At 35.8% G+C, this 19,859-nt stretch overlaps 1 protein-coding gene across 1 annotated transcript; it reads left to right on the top strand.

Moving 5' to 3' along the window:
- Positions 1-11,719: 11,719 nt before the first annotated feature.
- Positions 11,720-17,201, top strand: LOC149776836 (galactose-3-O-sulfotransferase 2-like). The gene is made up of 3 exons (XM_089942654.1): positions 11,720-11,801; positions 14,605-14,645; positions 14,957-17,201. Exons 1-3 carry the CDS (start codon positions 11,790-11,792, stop codon positions 16,080-16,082), a joined length of 1,179 nt encoding a protein of 392 aa, XP_089798780.1. The 5' UTR covers positions 11,720-11,789; the 3' UTR covers positions 16,083-17,201.
- Positions 17,202-19,859: the final 2,658 nt, after the last annotated feature.

Below are 19,859 nucleotides of genomic sequence, written 5' to 3'. Positions count from 1 at the left end.
TTGATTACATCACTCGGCCTCGAACTTGCCTGGGCTAAACAGTACCGGTCCTACTTTATTTTTCTCCCATGCCTAGTTATTGCACTGTAAACAGCTAGTACGGTAAAAATGCAAAAAAGTAAAGGGTCTTGAGTAAAATTAGCAGCAGGCCGTGGCTGCAAATAAAGCAGCAGTGACTTCGCGATGTTAGCTGCTGTTATTATGAGAAAAGGGCGTGTTTAATAGCCTAAAACACCGACTACCACGATACAGGTCAAAGAGGGGGCACGGTCGCAAATAGGAAAAGGGCGCGTTTTTTCTTTCTTTCTTTCTTTCTTTCTTTCTGGTTGTTGTTGTTGTTCTGGGGTTTAACGCCATTTTGCAGCACACGATAGGCTATACATGGCGGCCAATATTAATGGTGGAGGAAGAAGCCGGGAAATCCCCAGAAAGAACCACCGACCCTCGAGAAGCTACTGGCAAGCTTTCTCACATACCCACATTAGCCGAATCCGAGACTCGAACCCACGCAGACAGAGGTGAGATGGCAGTGATCCGTAAGAGCGCTTTAGACCACTCGGCCACTCGGGGCCCCCTTTCTTTCTGGAGAGAGCATACGAAACAGTGAATCATATGGTTTTCTCAACACGTAATCAGCATCAGATTTGTATGGTGGCTGATCTGGTTTCGTTTGTCGATAAACAAGCAAAATAAATAAATGTTGTCTATCTCAAGCGGGCACGCATAATTATTTTCGGAGATATTTTTTGGGGGGTGGGGGTGGGGGGTGGGGGGGCCAACATATAGTGGTCAGCTATTGAGTTTTACGCATATATGTCAAAAATATTTAGAGGTGAAATCGATGTGGAGGGCTTGCCACTAAGTAAGGGCGCCCACGGATATTAACAATAATTTCTGAAATAAGTGTTGTCAGGAAAGGGTGCGCGGGTTGGATTTAACAATGGTGGATGGATGTTTTCCACAATTGCTACTATCTATCTGTGTGTGTGTGTGTGTGTGTGTGTGTGTGTGTGTGTGCAACCAAATCTATTAATTTTAGTCAGTTTACTTTTTACAGAGTACTGTCTATACTCGCTTATATGCCGGGTCCAACTGAAACTGGCGAAAAAAAAAATATCACATGTAACATCGTTCTTTTCATTGTCCTTTTCTTTTCGACGATTTAGACTGCATTTTGGATTGAATTAAGTATGTGCAAGATCTTAATGACTCCTGATTCCGAAATGTGATTAGTGTGTCATATCCATGCTAGAATTCCCCTATACTTGTATTTATATTGGTGTGTGATATTCAATTGTTAAGAGTGCAGGTATTCACATGCAAGCCCAGGTCACACTGAAATTCTGTATACCGTTGTTAGAACAGTTATTTAACACGATGGCCACGCCCGGCTTTGGAAATATAAACATTTAGAAACCAAGGAGACCGACGACGGAAAAATAAAAAGCACATCTCGTTCTCATCCCAATCATACAAGGAGTCGTTCGTTTCCCGATGTCCCTCTTATGCAGTAAAGTTATAAAGAGTCAAATAACAATGCAAGAGCTTGTACTTTCTTGTGTAAACTCCTCGGCTTTTGTAGATGCCCTCAGAAGTAATCTCAAGTCTATCATTTATTCAAAAACTGGAGGCAAGGCAAACTTTTTGATCATTGAACGCCTGGGAGTGGCTGTAACGTCCACTCTAAAGTAATTAATAAAAAGTACTGTAGGATACAATCAAGCAGAAAATGCGGCAAATAAGCTGACTCGACTGAGTAGTGGAAATGTTATGGTCTTCTCACGAAAAGCTCGAAAGTCTGCTGTTTAAATGTGAGAGTCAGATAGATAAACTTTTGGACATTATCTGCTTTGTCACAGATTTATGATAATCACATAACAATATTCTAAGAGACACTGGCTTGCCTTCCATAATGCCCCAACACATTACCTCGACCCTCAGACTAATCATGTTGTGAATGACGGTAACGATGACGGGGGGGGGGGGGGGGGGAGGAGTGAAGTCAAAGTTGTAGGTACTGATGTACAACTCCTACCACTACGTGGGAAAAAAGTAATGGGAACCACAACGTTTACAAATCCGTCCGCCTCAGATGCGGTAGGTCGCGGATTTGAACCCCGGCCGAGTCATACTAAAGACATAATATTGATACTCGCAGCTGCCTCGATGGGCGCTCAGCGTTAAGAGGTTAGTGTTTGGAAAGGTCGGACTGGTGTCAGGATAATGTGACTGGGTGGGACATATGATACATGTCTGCGTCATGACGCCCCAGTGTTAGACATCACCATAAACTGCCATAATGCAGACATCGTAGCGATATGCCTGAAATTTTTTTAAAGCTTCGTTAAAAGTCTAAATAACACGCACACAAACACAAACAAACACATTTGCAAATCACTGAAATCCATCAACACTCATAAAATTATAGTTGCTATTTGTGGCAATAAAATTGGAATGCCTGTTACCAAGGCAAAAATTTCACCCTTCCAAATTCTTGGAATAGAGATCATTGCAAGTTTTCTGTCTCGTTGAAAAAAGGCTGAAGTTTGTTTTGCAAAATCAAGTCAGAAGAAGGATCCAAGTAAAATCTTTGTGTGCGAAAACTTAAAACTAAATTTTACTCTGGTTTTGTGCATCAGCTTGCTGTCCTACAGAACGAGATGGAGTTCCATTCTTATTTTACAAGTGATGATTGGGTATGTAAGCATACATAGAATGGCAAGAAAGAGAAAGTAAGATGAGAGAGAGAGAGAGAGAGAGAGAGAGAGAGAGAGAGAGAGAGAATATTCTAAGATCAAGAATTAGAAGAACTACGGACATGATCCAAGGGGCATAACCCATTTATTAAAATACCCGTGTCAATAATTAGTTCAATTCGAAATGGGTGTAAAACAAGACTTTACGTTTCTTTATTGTCACAGTTCTCAATCCGATAGTTCATTGGAGATGTGTTCGCAATTATAATTTGTGGGCCACTCCACAGGTGTAGTAATTTTGTACAGAGCACCAGCTTACTGGTCGGTGAATATAACGAACATCTGTCGCCTACTTCGAATTCAAGTTCTTTGGCGTTTTGGACTTTGAAAGTTTCTGTTTTTGTTGTGCTAATTCATTATTTTCTTTGACTGAACGAACGTTTCTTCGAATTTTATTAGGACATCTGTCTTGTAATCGTCTATCTCTGAATATGTTTGTGTCGGTTCCGACAATATCCTAACTATAGGCAGACGAGAGTCCCGACCATGCATTAGAAAGCTTTGTCTCGCGCTGACTCCTGAATTCTACATCTTTAGGCAAACTTGACATAAAGATTGAACTGGTCGCAGTCTCCATCTTTGCTAGCCATGCCTCCGATATATTAACCCTATCTACACCTTGGCGGATAGAACAGATATGTATGTGCTTCGGGTCTGCAAATTTCACTGGATTAATCAAAATTAAGTTTTTTTAAAAAATTTGAACACTGTTCCAACATTATCGTGACAAGGGGAGCACATAACTTGAATGGACACATAAATAAGCAATTACACCTGTAATGGCTTCTGTCTGGTACGTAGTCATATTTTCGATGTTAAATTTACAAAGTATCCTTTTGAAGTCAGTTGCAACCACACTTTTCGGCCGATATACAGTGCACAGCTGATAAACGCTATTGGTTCGTTGGCATTACATACTAAGGGTGGCAACTTATGAAATCCAATCGATATCTCAGGGACAAAGCACTAACATATTTGCTCGATCCGCCAAGGTTTAGATAGGGTTAACATTTCGGAACCTTGGCTAGCGAGGATGCGGTCTCTCTGGGGTCTAACACGAACATTGAGAGCATAATGTTTAGTGTGACATTAATCGCTCATGAGGCCATCCGTTTCATGGTGATAAGCTATGGTAAACACCATTTTTCGTATTTACTAATGCACATATGTCATTCAGTAGTCGACCAGTACATTTGTTTCCACCGTCTTGTAGAAGGCAGCGGCTGATCCCATCTCGACACACAGTCTGTGTTTGTATTTGTATCAGCATTCTTTATGGCAATGCTTCTATATACTTCACAGATAGTCTGTAAAAAGTAAAAACTACACATATCTATTGCCCTAACGCTCAGTATTAACGGGACTTAAACGTCTACGGAGACACGGTCGAAAGGTCCATCTGCGTGTATTGGGAGCAATGGTACTGGCTTCCTGTCCTGATGGGTTTACTTACTGGCACAATCTACACAGGATTTGACCCAAATGTCTATATCCTCGAACATACCAATCCTGTAGAACCTATTCTGCACCTTTTGGTGTATTTATCGAATCCAAATTGTCCAACATTTACGTCATCGTGACCCCACTTCATTACTTCGCAAAGTAATGAGCGCGGTATTACTAACCATTTTTAACCCTGGTGAACATATGTGAAATAACACACCATTTGTTAGTTCATAACCAGGAGCCATGACTGCATCTTTCGGGCATTTATTGTTTTCTCCGGTAAAGTGTCGTTACACAAGAAATTCAAAAGAAATTTCAACTTTGGGTCTTTCTCTTGTAATTCACGCACCCTTTCTAGATGTCAGCCTGGTTTATTGTCCTGTTGTTTGTTGTTGTTGTTGTAGGGTTTAACGACATTTTTCAGCACGCGATAGGCTATACATGGCGGCCAGTATTAATGTCCTGTTGTTTGTTAATTTGTACCTCGCATTTTTTGTTGTCTCCACACAAATCGACACCCTCGTCATGTTCTGCTAGACTTAGCCCATCTGCATTACCATGAGATTTTCCATTCCTTACATCAACTGCGATTGATATATTTCTGAAGGAACCGGGACCGCCTTGCTAGCTTACCGTCGATTTTCATTCCCGTAAGCCATTTTACTGCACGATGATTTGTGATTACCATAAATCTGTATCCAAACGGATAATGTCTAAATGTTTATAATGTTACGTATTTAGGCTAGAATAAACAGTAACACAGAAAGAGTGAAAACAACAAGCTTTTTAAGATTTAACAAATAATTTATTTTCCTGGAAAAATTCTGTAAAAATGAAAACATGAGAACTTACGGTTTCAAGAATCCAATCCAAAAGTAATCTAAGAATAATCCACGAATTATTTTGCAAAAGTCATAGTAACAAATGTTCTTATAATTTCAAGTTCGAATCCTGATGGAAAATCCAAGATGGATGACGATAACGTATGCTGTAGTCAGTACTGTTCTTATCTACAGTAACTTGTAGAAATACAAATAATGGCACTTTGGTGTTGGAAATCCAAATTAAACTTGTAAGCAATATCTTTCAAAAATTTCTGTGTGAGCACTCCTCAAAATATTTCCAGAGAAAAAATAATTAATCCTTTTGAAATCTAAATGATCTGAAGATAATTAACTCAAAATCTGGCAACAACAAAGAAAAAAAACCCTGAGAAATCTATCTATATACATCTCTGATAAAACTAACAAATGCAAAGTAATGGAAAAACCAGAATTGCGAAATCCAAGGGGGGTGTCACGTGCTCGTGTTAATGTCACGCACACCAAAAATGACCCTGACGAAAACCAATCATTTTCTCTAAGAAATAAAAAAATTAAAAAGGTTGTTTACATCTTAAAGCCAAAGCCCCGGCATGACCTTGACAACAACCAATCATTTTAAAACAAGGATAGAACTTTGTTTGCTAATTTTGAATCGAGGTCAGTATCCAGGACAATACCGGGTGTTTATGAAAAGAATGATTCAGGTCAACCAATTTTCTGGACAAATATCATCTCCAGTTCATAAAGTTACATAAACTTATAACTTCCAGCATGTAAGAAAAATACAATTAATTTTTTTTTAAACTGACAAACAAACAAATTAAATAAAAATAAATATATATTAAATCAGATCTACGTAACAATATCCTACACACACAAGGATTTCTTTTTCAATTACAAAGTATTTTTTCTTTAATTGTCTGCTAGCCTATAGTATTTTTATCCTTTTGGGCGAAAACAACTCCCACGGCAAATCCAGAACTTTCACAATGCAGGCTGAATGGTCTTGATAAGTCTACACAACCTAACACTTGAGCTGTGGTCAGTTTATTTTTTACAGTGTTAAAGGCAAGTTCACAATCATCATTCCACTCCCAGGTTACATCATTATTCACAAGCCGAGTCAGTGTTTATGCTTTATTTGCGACTAATTTACAAGTGAAGTTGTAAGGAAGTTTTTGGAAAGTTGGGGTAAACTTATGACTTCTAGCGAGAATCGCGCCAGGGTTTGACAACCGCTCGGTCAAGTAAGGACCCCTGGTTTGTAACAAGAAAAATGCGTAAGGTCGGTTGATTTACGGCATTTATAGTTTAAGCAAAAAGTTGAATCTCATAATTGATTACAACATGTCCGAGAAACTGGACTTATTAATTGACGAATGTTCATTTGTCCAGTTTTACTTTGAGATTTACTTTTCTTATGCTCTGAACATCTTCCTCTAAATGAAGTACAATGCCATCAGAGATGGAGGAAAAGATTATAATACCATCAAATTATCCAGGAATAAACTTCCATTAAATTCCTGCTAGCTGTAGATCCGTATGGTGTTGGACGGTCCCGCGAGCATTGCCTATCCTAATATCATCTTTCCTTATATGTGTTTCCTAAGATGATTTTTTGTCTTCATCAACGTCTTCAAAATAGTCTTCCGCCGACCCCCATTAGCTTTATACTATTCTTATGATACGTGTTTAGGCTCGAATAAACATCAGCACAAGAAAGAGTGAAAACAACAAGCTTCTGAAACTTCTGTAAAAATGAAAAAATATGAACTTACGGTTTTAGGAATCAAATCCCAAAAATATAATCCAAGATTAATCCACGAATACAATTTTAGAAGTCCTAATAATGAGATGTTCTAATGATTTAAAGTTCAAGTTCCGACGAAGAATCCAAGATGGAAGACGATAACGTGTGTGGTAATCTTTAGTGTGTTGAAGTCTACAGTTCCTTGTAGAAACAAGAAATACCACTCCGGTTTTGGAAATCCGAATACATTTTTATAAGAGCTTTCTTTATTCAAGAATTTCATATGAGCACACATATTTTCCGGAGGAAACAAAAAGAATCCTTTTGAATCCAAGTAATTTGAAATAAATCTAAACGCCAAAATACTTTCCAATGTAGAGACAAAAGCCCAACTGAGAATATTTCTCTAATTCTCAAGTTGCGAAATGGAAAAGGGGGCACACGTGATCTAGTTGATGTCACGTACGCCTAACATGACAGTGACGAAAATCAATCATTTTACTCTAGGAAATAAAATTAAAACAATTGTTTGCTTTTTAATCACGTAGTCCCATCATGACCTTGACAACAACCAATCATTTTAAGATAAAAATAGAACTTATTTACGTGGCTGCTACTAATTTTGAATCAAGGTCAGGATCTAGGTCAACATTTTGTGTTTACTAAAAAGAACATTCATGGTCAAACTATTTTCTGTAAAAAGTATCATCTCCAGTGAATAAATTTACATTACAAAACCATGTAATGAAAAATAAAAACTTTTTAAAACTGACAAACAAACAACTAAATTAAAATAAATATATATTAAATCAGATATAATTAAATCAAAAATATACATAACACTACTGAGAAAATGTGTATTGGATCATTCTACTGAGAAAGTGTGTATTGGATCATTCTACTGACAAATTGTGTATTGGGTCATCCTACTAAGTGTGTGTTTGACCATTGAGAAAGTGTGTAGTGATCACCTTATTGACAGAATGTGTATTGAATCATCCTACTACGAAAATGTGTATAGGTGTATGGGGCGTAACTTTGAGGGGATTTACTGACGTACGTACTATTCACCAATAAAGAACTCAGTTTTACATCGCAATACTATTCAGAACTTTTTCAATACCTCTCGCATGTTTACATGCCTATGTACAGTGTTTTTGGATTGTACACGTATATACATGTAGGTAAATTTGCATGATGTGTAAATCTGCCGTGGGTATGCAACAAAAATTATGCACATATGTAAATCGTATGCGAATTACAGTTGTGAATGCGTTAGAAAATATACACACGTATAGATTGTAAATAACGTCTTTAACATTTTAGCCAAAACATGTTTTAGTTATTATTTTACAAATTTAGGTTAGGATTGTTTGCACGACAAGTCTGTACATTCTTACCAGGTCCTGGTATCGTTTTTAAAACATAGTTTTAAAAAATTCCAGCTGCCTATTTGTCTGTCTCACGGAGTGCCTTTTGTACGGTATGAGATATTAGGATGTGGTGGATGGGTCGGTATCATGTCATTTGATTACCTGAAACGGAAATGGTAGAAAAGTACAATTTAAACCGAAATTTAGGTGATTTTGAGACAAACTGAATGGACGGACAGAGTGTGTATGGACTGACATCAAGTGTGTGAACGGACAATACGATTATCGACTGACAACAAGTAGATGGACTGACAATAAATGTAAGGACTAACACTAATGTGTATGGACTGAAATCGAGTGTATGAGCTGAAAACGTGTATGGACCGATAACCAGTGTACTGAAAACATTTGAATGGATTGACAACAAGTGTATGGACTGACATCATGAGTATGGACTGACAGCATATATAGGGACTGACAACATGAGTATGGACTGACAGTATGTGTATGGGCTGACATCATGAGTATGGACTGACAGCATGTGTATGGACTGACATCATGAGTATGGACTGACAGTATGTGTAGGGACTGACAACGAGTTATGATCTGAGTTCATGTGTAGAAACTGAGAACAAGTGTATGGACTGACAGCATCTGTATGGACTGACAGTATGTGTATGGACTGACAGTATGTGTATGGACTGACAACATGTGAATATACTGTCAACAAATGTATGACGGTTCCCAATTTTTTTAAAATTTGAAGTCCAGGAAAAGGATAAAATAAGTAGAAAATGAATTGTGATGACATCAAGAGTAAGTAAAAAAACAACTGAGTTTAGATGACATGAAATATAATGTAACAAGAGTTGAAGTTAAATGACATGAAGAGTAAAGTAAAGAACAATAGAGTTTGGATGACTTGAAGGATAAAGGAAACAAGAACTGAATTTAGATGAGACGAAGAATAAAGTAAACAAGATCTGAATTTAGACGTCGGATAAAGTACACAAGAATTGAATCTAGATGACATGAATGATTAAAGTGCCATTACAAAAATAGAAGAAGAAGAAGATGATGATGATGATGATGAAAAAATTATGCATTTGAACGAATTCTTCTAAAATAATTGCTCATCAGAATTAAAGAAAATGCTTTTCAGACCTGTGCAAATTATGTCGATTTTGTAATCAAATATGGCATCACAAAATATTGAGACAAAAGAACAATTAAACGTCTTCTTAAAAACTGCGCAACAAAATATATGCCAAAAAGGACAGAATGCATGAAGGTATTTCCCCCCCCCCCCAGGTTGTACAGATTATTCTGATCTGTCATCAAATATAACCGCAGTTATAAAATATTTCACATGACGTTTTAAATACCACTCAGCAGACGTAGAAAAGCAATTTTGCTTTAGGACTTTGTAAATTTATACCGATGATGAACACAGTGTGAAAATTTGTGCACTTGAATGACAGATCATGTTTCGTTTGGTTTGTAAAAATACTCGCAATGTGGAAACTTGTGCACGTGAATGACAGATCATGTTTCGTTTGGTTAGTAAATATGCTCGCAATGTGGAAACTTGTGCACGTGAATGACAAATCATGTTTCGTTTGGTTAGTAAATATGCTCGCAATGTGGAAACTTGTGCACTTGAATGACAGATCATGCTTCGTTTGGTTAGTAAATATGCTCGCAATGTGGAAACTTGTGCACGTGAATGACAGAGAGATTTAGCCTACGTCTGATTTGTCATCTTCGCTAGCCACGATTTCGATTACTCTATGTAGATAGGGTTATGGGAACCTTGGCTAGCCACGATTTCGATTACTCTATGTAGATAGGGTTATGGGAACCTTGGCTAGCCACGATTTCGATTACTCTGTGTAGATAGGGTTATGGGAACCTTGGCTAGCGAAGATGCTGATTTGTGCACATGAATAACTGGCAATATTTTACGGCCTCGTTTGACAAGAAACCGATATTTACAGTTTATTTATATTACTGTGTGTAATTCTATTTTCAGTTAGATATTTGACTGACGCGAAGAATTTGATTATCTGCATTAGTGAAAGACATTAACATTTCACACACATAATCGAAATAATTTTTAGGATATAGTTTTTTGATGAAGCATAACAAATTGAACAGCCCCTTATGGTATCACGGTACCAATTGTTTTTCCATATACCTCAATGCTAATGTTTTGTGAAATAAATATACTTTCTGTCCTACTTGGGCATGCATGTCACACGCTGTCATATAGAACAATGCTAGATTGTCAATTTGACAATGACATAACCAGGTACTCCATTGCATTTAAGAGAGATAACTCTACTGGAACTAGACAGGGGTAAGAGTTATCTAGTCACAACAAGCACATTTTCAGTCATGTGTACCATATTTTAAAAAAATCATAAAAAATACAAAATATGATCTAAATAGAAATTAACACAAACTCACATGTTGCCAAGAGGCTCAACTTTTTTTAAAGCCAAACAGAAAGTACAAGTCTTACATAATGCACCAATCACAGCTAGTTTTGTTCTTTAATTCTGAATACAATGTTCCATACACCTTAAGCTCCGCCCACCTGGACTTGCGCAATTGGTACCGTTATACCTATACACCAGAATCATACGCTGTTTCAAATTACCATCCACTTATTCACCATAATCATACACTGTTTCAATTTACCAGCCACTTAGACACCATAATCATATACTGTTTCAATTTACCAGCCACTTAGACACCATAATCATACACTGTTTCAATTTACCAGCCACTTAGACACCATAATCATACACTGTTTCAATTTACCAGCCACTTAGACACCATAATCATATACTGTTTCAATTTACCAGCCACTTAGACACCATGATCATACACTGTTTCAATTTACCAGCCGCTTATGCATCATAATCATACACTAATTCAGTCTAATGTCTTTAGGTTGGTTAGTTGCATTGTTGTTCGAGTTAAATCAAAACACGCATGGTAAAAAGTCTTTAAAACTGTTGTTGTCCTTTAGTCCCAGATGTAAACTAGTGGGGGAGACAAAATTTGTAAAGTTAAATTGGCACAGTTGATGCTGACAAAAACAATACTATTTTAACATTAATTTGAAAAGTCGAATAAAGTCCGGAAAATAAACATTGCCACAGTAAATAATACTCACCTCTTTGAAAAAGAAACATAATATATGATTCTTTCTTCCCATGAAAATATGTGTTGTCTTCAACAAAACTTTTGATAATCATTCTGTATAGTCTAGGGGGAAATAGCAAAAGGTTATCGCCTGAAAGAGCTCGGAAGTAGGACGAAAAAAAAGAAAATACGAAAGAGGAAACCCCATTTTTACAAGACATTCCAGCCTTTGAAGTCTTTCCTTTTCCTCAATTGTTCAATTTTCTACTATAATTATAACAAATCTTTGTTTCATATTTTTAAGAAGTAAAGACGGGAGCATAGAAATTTGTTCTATGGAACGATACCTCTCAATAGTTGCCGTCAGCCCGCACGCGGCCTATGCCAATAACTCGTAGTTGTGGTCCAATAAGCAATGTGGATTGCATGGGGATAACTAAAACAGCATAGTCTCATTTTGTTTTATTGCCGCATTTTAACGACAAAAATGCGAAAAGCAGTAAGTACAACTTATTTTTTTCTTCCTGGAGATGTTACCAATCCACAGTGTTTGTTTACAGTTGTACTGTACTTTGTCTGATACATTCAAATCACGTTTTAACATGCGTCAGCGTAGGTTTACTTGGTTATTCCCCTCCATATATTACTTGAACCATGTTGGTGTTAGTTCTCGTAACGGATTTTTAGTAATACTTTGATTTTTTAAAAAAAAAATGAAACTTTGCCTCCAACGATAGGTGGGTGGGCTTGAACTCAGGACTGCATGCTTCATAGCTAGATGTCTTAGGCCACGCTCCTGACCCCATGGACAACGATGGATTGCCTTTAGCAGCATGACGTATGCTTTATACTACGATCGTAGTCGCAGGTGCTGCTCAGACTGTATACGTTTCTAACTCCTATGGTATGTGCTTTACACGTTCTGAAAAATTCTCATAGACCAGTCATACTTCAGACAATTTGTGAACACGAATCAAGTAAAGATACTATTTACACATGAAGTTAGAAATTAAGGAAATCTATAATATTAAGGGCAGTCAACCTGTCGCCAAGCAGAATTTAGTCTAAAATAATAAAAACGTCTTAATGAAGGAGTTTAACTGGACAAACATATTCTTTGCAACATTGCTCGAATAATATTTTTAAAAAAAAACGTGTAATATCCAACCCCCCTCGAAATAAAGAAAGAACACTTTGTTCATATTTCATCATGCATATTCTGTATTTCAGGAAAAATAACTAATTTATCAACAACTAAAAAACTTTCCCATGTTAAATACAATGACTGGCCCCGATTAGAGAGAATAAATATTGCGGTTTCATGCAGATATTGTTCGGCTCTACCATCGTTTGTTTTATCAGTGTACGCGTCACATAAGAGAGAGAGAGAGAGAGAGAGAGAGAGAGAGAGAGAGAGAGAGAGAGAGAGAGATCAACGGTGAACATAGTTTGAAAAGAAAAGAAAAAATGCACACTGAATAATAATAATAATAATAATAATAATAATTTATTTATTTATTTATTCTATTTATTTATTCTGCCTTATTTTGTCAAGGACTATTATCCCTTAACAATCTGCATCCTACCGAAGATAATAATTACTTTTAAATTTAAAATGTCATTAGTACTACATATACTAAGTGCAATTATAATATATTTGTAATGTCTCCATGCTCGTGATATCTCTACTTAACTACTGTAATATTTTCTGCACTTTGTACATACAGAGGAAACCCTTTTCCACAGAACTATACCTGAGTATTAGAAGCTTTTATTAAGTTTTTATGTTCTTGGTTTTTGGTGGATGAAGATTTCCATTTGATGGTGATCTCAACTAGTAATATGTTGAATAAAGCCTGAATAAATCCAGATATGTATTTTGTTGTGATGTTACCAAACTAATTTTGTTCTTCTTTCATCAATAACCATCTGATTTTGTTGTGCCCAACATTGAACTCTAATAAAGTTTGAGTCTAATATTGTTTGGGTAACTTCAGTATCAGAACTAGATGTATACAAGTTTGCATCATCTGCAAATAAATATGTATTTGTGGATTCATTATTTAATGGGAGATCGTTTACATAAATAAGAAAGAGGAGAGGGCCTAAAACAGAGCCCTGAATGAAACCTTTAAAGAATAGTCAACTAATTTTACCAATGGTTACCTGTTGAGACCTTTGATTTAGGTATGATCCAAACCAGTTTAAAGAATAATTATTACACCTGTAACAGTTCATCGTTTGCATCAAAATTTCATGATTAAAGGATTTCTGGGGTTCAAGGCAAGCAATACCAGTCAAAGAACGAGTATCCATTTATTGTAGCCAAAGATCTGTTAATCTGGTGAGTTCTGTTTGGCATGAGTGATATTTTCTAAATCCTGATTGTGCATTATGAAATGGAAATTAAGTTTCAACAAATTCATAGACCGGTATAGCTACTTGTTTTTCAAACAATTTTGATAATATAGGTAGACTGGATATTGGTCTGTATTTCCCTGTAGTTCTTTTCTTAAAGATAATAGTAACATTTACATGTTTTAAGATATCTGGAAATTTATAACATGCGTCAATGGCTTCGTTATTACTGGTCCAGCAATTGTAAGAATTCGTGGCTAATGCCATCCAATACCAAAGATTTATTAATATTCGAATAAGTGGGCATATTAAAAATTAACAAAAAAAACAACAACATCAGCTTCATTGACCGCTCCGGTGGCCTAGAGGTTACAGCGTCCGCCTCGGATGCGGGAGGTCGTGGGTTTGAACCCTGACCAAGTCATACCAAAGACTTATAAATATGGTACATGCAGCTGCCTCGCTTGGCGCTCAGCATTAAGAGGTTAGTTTTAGGATTGGTCTGCCTGGTGTCAGGATAATATGACTGGGTGGGACATCATGCTACATGTCTGCGGCATGATGCCACAGTGCTAGACATCACTATAAACTGTCACAATGCAGACATCGTAGCGATATGACTGAAACATTGTTGAAGCTACGTTAAAAATCCAACACACACACACACACACACACACACACACACACACACACACACACACACACACACACACACACACACACACAGAGCTTCATTGACATCAGAGTTTGAAAAATATTTATCATCAAGACTTCTAGTGAAAATGAAAAAGGGCATCCATCAATGCAAGCCGTGCTGATGATTTGCATGTTTATTAAGTCAGGAAAGAGGGAAAGAAAATTCAACATTTTAATATAGTCAAATGTCCAGCAATGTTTGCATATTATGTTTATATCTAATATCTGATAAATTCAATCTTTTTCAGGCATTCAAGTGTTGTAAATTAACATTAAAGAAAATACTGAGGTAAGATGGCTTTATTTATCACGCACTGCGCATCTTTTGTTTATTAAATCTAACACATGCATACCATGCGTGTGGGTCCTTCTTTTTACAAAACAAGTGCTTAGTGTGAGTGGGTGTGGCATAATTAATAAACAGTGTACTTGCTTCATTGCATTAATTTTACTCCTGTTCTCTCCTCCATAATATTTATGATGCTTGTATTTATAAGTTTGGTTTCCTTCAAAAACAACATGCAGACTTAACGAATACATTTAGCCATTAACACTCTTGTTCGTATATCTGAATACTAATTACTTTTTCATATTTTACAGGGTGACGATATTCGTAGGGATTGTAATATTATTTATTTATTGGCCTCTTAAACCGAAACATGTTGGAAACAAGGATCACAGGAATTCGTCAGAGAAACGTTTTGCGAAAGGACCAGTGAGACATGTTGCCTTTGTGAAAACGCACAAAACAGGAAGCACTACCGCACAGAATATTTTCCTGCGATATGGTTGGACACGTGAACTGACGTTTGTGTTGCCGTTTTCCAATAATCCTTACGGTTTTCCCAATATTATAAGTCTTACCAGATCGCTATCTAAACAAGCCATAATTCCTCCCCCGTTCAATAAAACACATGACATTATGTGTGCTCACGTTGTATACAACAAAACCGCTTTCAGGGAAATTATGCCAAACGATACAGTCTACGTCGGAATAATCCGAGACCCACTTCATCAATTTATCTCGACTGTAAACTATCTCAAACCTAAATATTTCGAAGACATAAAAGGAGACGATAAACTGATGATATATTTAACCAATCCGAAGAAGTATGAACCAAGAAACCCCATACTTTCCTTTACCAACAATAGAATGGCTATAGAACTTGGATTCCCACCGGAAGTTGTTTACTCCAAGAATCCTGAAAAAATCAAGCAGTACTTAAAAGAATTAGAGGAGGAGTTTCCTGTAATGCTTATCCTAGAGAAATTTGACAAATCTCTATTAATGATGCAGAGACACTTCAAATGGCAAACGAAGGATATTCTTTATATTAAGAAAAACATTGGCGCGCTAACTAGAGCATACTCTGCTGACTCTGCAACGGAGGAACACTTGAATTTATTTAAACACTGGGCCTCTGTTGACTACCAGCTTTATAAACATTTTCAGGACCGTCTTGAACAACAAATCAAAGAAGTCGGGGACGATTTTGTGCGACAGCTGGACAACTTTGTTGATATATTGCGCAAAATGGAAGACTTTTGCATCCATAAAATACAGGAACCTCTGAAACCCGGAATTTCAAGGCATATAGATTTTCCAGCTAACAAGTGGGATGCAGCATTCAGTGTGACCAGGGACGATTGTCACCTGCTTCTATTGGATGAAATTCAGTTTATACAGATGATTAGAAAGAGACAGTACGGAACAGAAAGATTATAAAACACCCATTCAGACCTCCTCGGGTATTTCTGCGAGACAAAAATATTCCTCCGAGATATTTTCCATAGAATTTAGCTCGCAGTTGCGAATGCATAAGCAGCGTCATTCAAACTATAATTGTTTGGTGATTTGTCCCTGTTTCCTTGTGGTAGTAGTCAGTGGTCTGAGACTATTATGCATTACATAGGCACAAAATGATTTTCCCCCAATTTCATTTATCATTTGACGTCTGTACAATTTTTCGTTTACAACTTGGTGTAGAACTTGTTTTCAAGTCTTATGTATCATATTTTACACATGTTAACAACTTTCTGTAGAACTTGTTTCCCAATCTCATTATCATATTTTATCATTTGATGATTGTACATGTGTTTCATTCGTATATTCCTATACAATGGAAACCTAAAAGGCTTACAATGAACTAAAGGCATTAATTTCTTCCCCTTTCCAGGATTATCAAATCTAATTTTGATCATAATTTAAAACAAAAAATCATAATAAAATATTGGTTTAAAGTCGTGGAGATTCCTATACCATCAGAAATGAAACAAAATTGCTTTGATTTTAAATGAAATCTACAATCTCAATTTTCGCCATTTTTCGAAAATTCGAAGATAATAAATTTAAAATAAATAGTCTTTTCAATATCTCAGTTTCTAGTTCAATAACGTCTTTAATGGATAAAATGACCGCATTTTCCTTCCACGCATGTTTTTCGAAACATTGGAAGAAATTCTTGACAACCATGACCAATTTTGAACAAAAATAATGCTATATAACCGTATTAAATGTGTACAGATGTGATTGTGTGCACTATTATATCCAAAATCAGAATGACACCAGTAACAACACATAAGGGCACTTTAAAAAATGAGGGTAGAGGATACAGTTAGTATCAAAAGGAGAAGAAAATGAGAATATTGTGAGAACATCGTGTTGCAGAATAACGGGTGACGAAAAACAAAGGAGAAAATTTATCATCCTAAACTTAACATGAGTTGGATATGTATGTATGTATGTATGTATGTATGTATGTATGTATGTATGTATGTATGTATGTATGTATGTATGTATGTATGTATGTATGTATGTATGCATGTATGTATGTATGTATGCATGTATGTATGTATGTATGTATGTATGTATGTATGTATGTATGTATGTATGTATGTATGTATGTATGTATGTATATATGTATGCATGTATGTATGTATGTATGTATGTATGTATGTATGTATGTATGTATGTATGTATATATGTATGCATGTATGTATGTATGTATGTATGTATGTATGTATGTATGTATGTATGCATGCATGCATGTATGTATGTATGTATGTATGTATGTATGTATGTATGTATGTATGAATGTGTGTGTGTATGTATGTATGTATGTATGTATGTATGTATGTATGTATGTATGTATGTGTGTATGTATGTATGTATGTATGTATGAATGTGTGTGTGTATGTATGTATGTATGTATGTATGTATGTATGCATGTATGTATGTATGTATGTATGTATGTATGTATGCATGCATGTATGTATGTATGTATGTATGTATGTATGTATGTATGTATGTATGTATGTATGCATGCATGCATGCATGCATGCATGCATGTATGTATGTATGTATGTATGTATGTATGTATGTATGTATGTATGTATGTATGTTTTTAAAGCAAGTTTTAAAATAAATGTATTAAAGTAGATCACGGTCACGTTGTTTTGCTACTTGACACACATCCATCGTTAAATTCACCCTTTTTGTGTTTGCAATAGATGTAAAATTGTTGAAACTGAACCTGGAAAAGATTTGTAAAGATCTTGTGAATACTTTCTAAAAAGTGTGGCGCATCGAGCTTGTTTTGGTTCTTGACACACGTTCATGCCACTACGGGCCCACATTTTATTTTGATGCCAATGTGATAAGCAGCATTGGCGTAATAACCACGACAGAAGAACGGACGTACTTACGAAGAAAGTCACTCTTGTATACTGTCTGTTTCTGAAAATAGGATAAAATAAGTGTGCACTGTAGCTGGCATTAAAATTGTCACAAATCCGCTTCTTCGTCATCACAACTAGATGTTTTACAGTTATGGCGTCAAACTGTTATAGTCAATCCAAAATGCATTGATTAGAAAGCAGCAGCAGCAACAGCAGCAACAGCAGCAACAACAGCAATAATAATAATAATAATAATAATAATAATAATAATAATAATAATTATTATTATTATTATTATTGTTATTATTATTATTATTACTACTACTACTACTACTTCTATACATCAACTTCCATGCATATTCCGTCAAATAAATCTGTATTTCATCTTTTAATTATGAAAAAATCGATTAAAATACCGACATTTAGGAAACATTTCTAGATACAATGCATTTGTTAAAAAATGCAGACACTGTTAATTGCATTTGGGTTTAATAATAAATACATGTAGCCAGTGGTCAGTGTCGATTAAATCCAGTGGAAGATAAAATTACTGGTATTATGTCATCGTTTTTTCGCTGAAAATTGTTATATGGCTTTTTTGTTTCAATTACTTTTTGATTTTATAACTGATTTTAAATTTCTCACTTTGATGGAAACACGGATGATGCTTGATATTAAATTCGGCAATAAGCGACAGGTCATCCTAATAAAAACTCATCTACATATAACGTTTCTGAATACATAAAATTATACATTAAGATATTTTCATACTCTAGCATCATTTTTGTCATCGTCATTAGTTTAGTATGTACCACAGTTACGCATCAAAATGAGGGACATATTTCTTTGCCTGTTAAGATTTTATCCACCATCCTTATTTATCTTTCTTAAAGAGCATAATTTGTCAAGGTAAAGTTTCTAAAACCATCTTTAACACACCTAATTGAAGACCGTCAAACTTTTCCATTGCCATTACTGATAAAATACCCCACACTCCCATAACCTGATATTCCGTTGTGGTTCAGGAATTAAATTATTTCTAACAAAACAACAACAACAAACCCCGCCCTAATCTCTTATTTTTTATCGCAATAAATTTCTATTAACTTTTGCTTCGTTTTACAAACAGCATGTTGAATACTCTTCATAACAAGGTTTAACATAAGTGCGCTCTTGTTTCCTTATCAATTTGCCTATTGTATAATAATGAAATTATTGCGTATCAACTCACTCTCTCTTACACACACACACACACACACACACACACACACACATATATATATATATATATATATATATATATATATATATATATATATATATATATATATATATATATATATATATATATATATATAGAGAGAGAGAGAGAGAGAGAGAGAGAGAGAGAGAGAGAGAGAGAGAGAGAAATATACACTAGACAGAACGGAAAGTGCTATCCCTGGATTCATATAGAAGAATGCTTGATAATAGTAGGCAGAATTAATATTTTAATACTATCATACAGGTTAGAGCATCTTTAATTAGTACCCTACGGAGATTCGAACCCAGGTCCGTGGTAAACGGCACACATGGCTTTGCCTGCACACATGAGCCCATATTCCCTCACGACTAAGCACATATCACCAAAAATTGATGTACTCAATATATGCACTCGTGCGTAGCAGACACACTCGCATGACGACCTAGCAATTAATTCGCATGCATCTAATATTGTTCTGTTTCTTGGATTCTTTGTTGTTGTTGTTGACATTATATATGTCTCACGAGCAACATTGTTGTGTTAAATACTGTCCCTGATATTAATTAAGCTCTGATATTGTTA

The sequence above is a fragment of the Sinohyriopsis cumingii genome, chromosome 18 (assembly GCF_028554795.1).
Source record: "Sinohyriopsis cumingii isolate HCF-2022 chromosome 18, ASM2855479v2, whole genome shotgun sequence".
Classification (NCBI taxonomy): domain Eukaryota; kingdom Metazoa; phylum Mollusca; class Bivalvia; order Unionida; family Unionidae; genus Sinohyriopsis; species Sinohyriopsis cumingii.
This window is presented reverse-complemented; position numbering and strand designations above follow the sequence as displayed.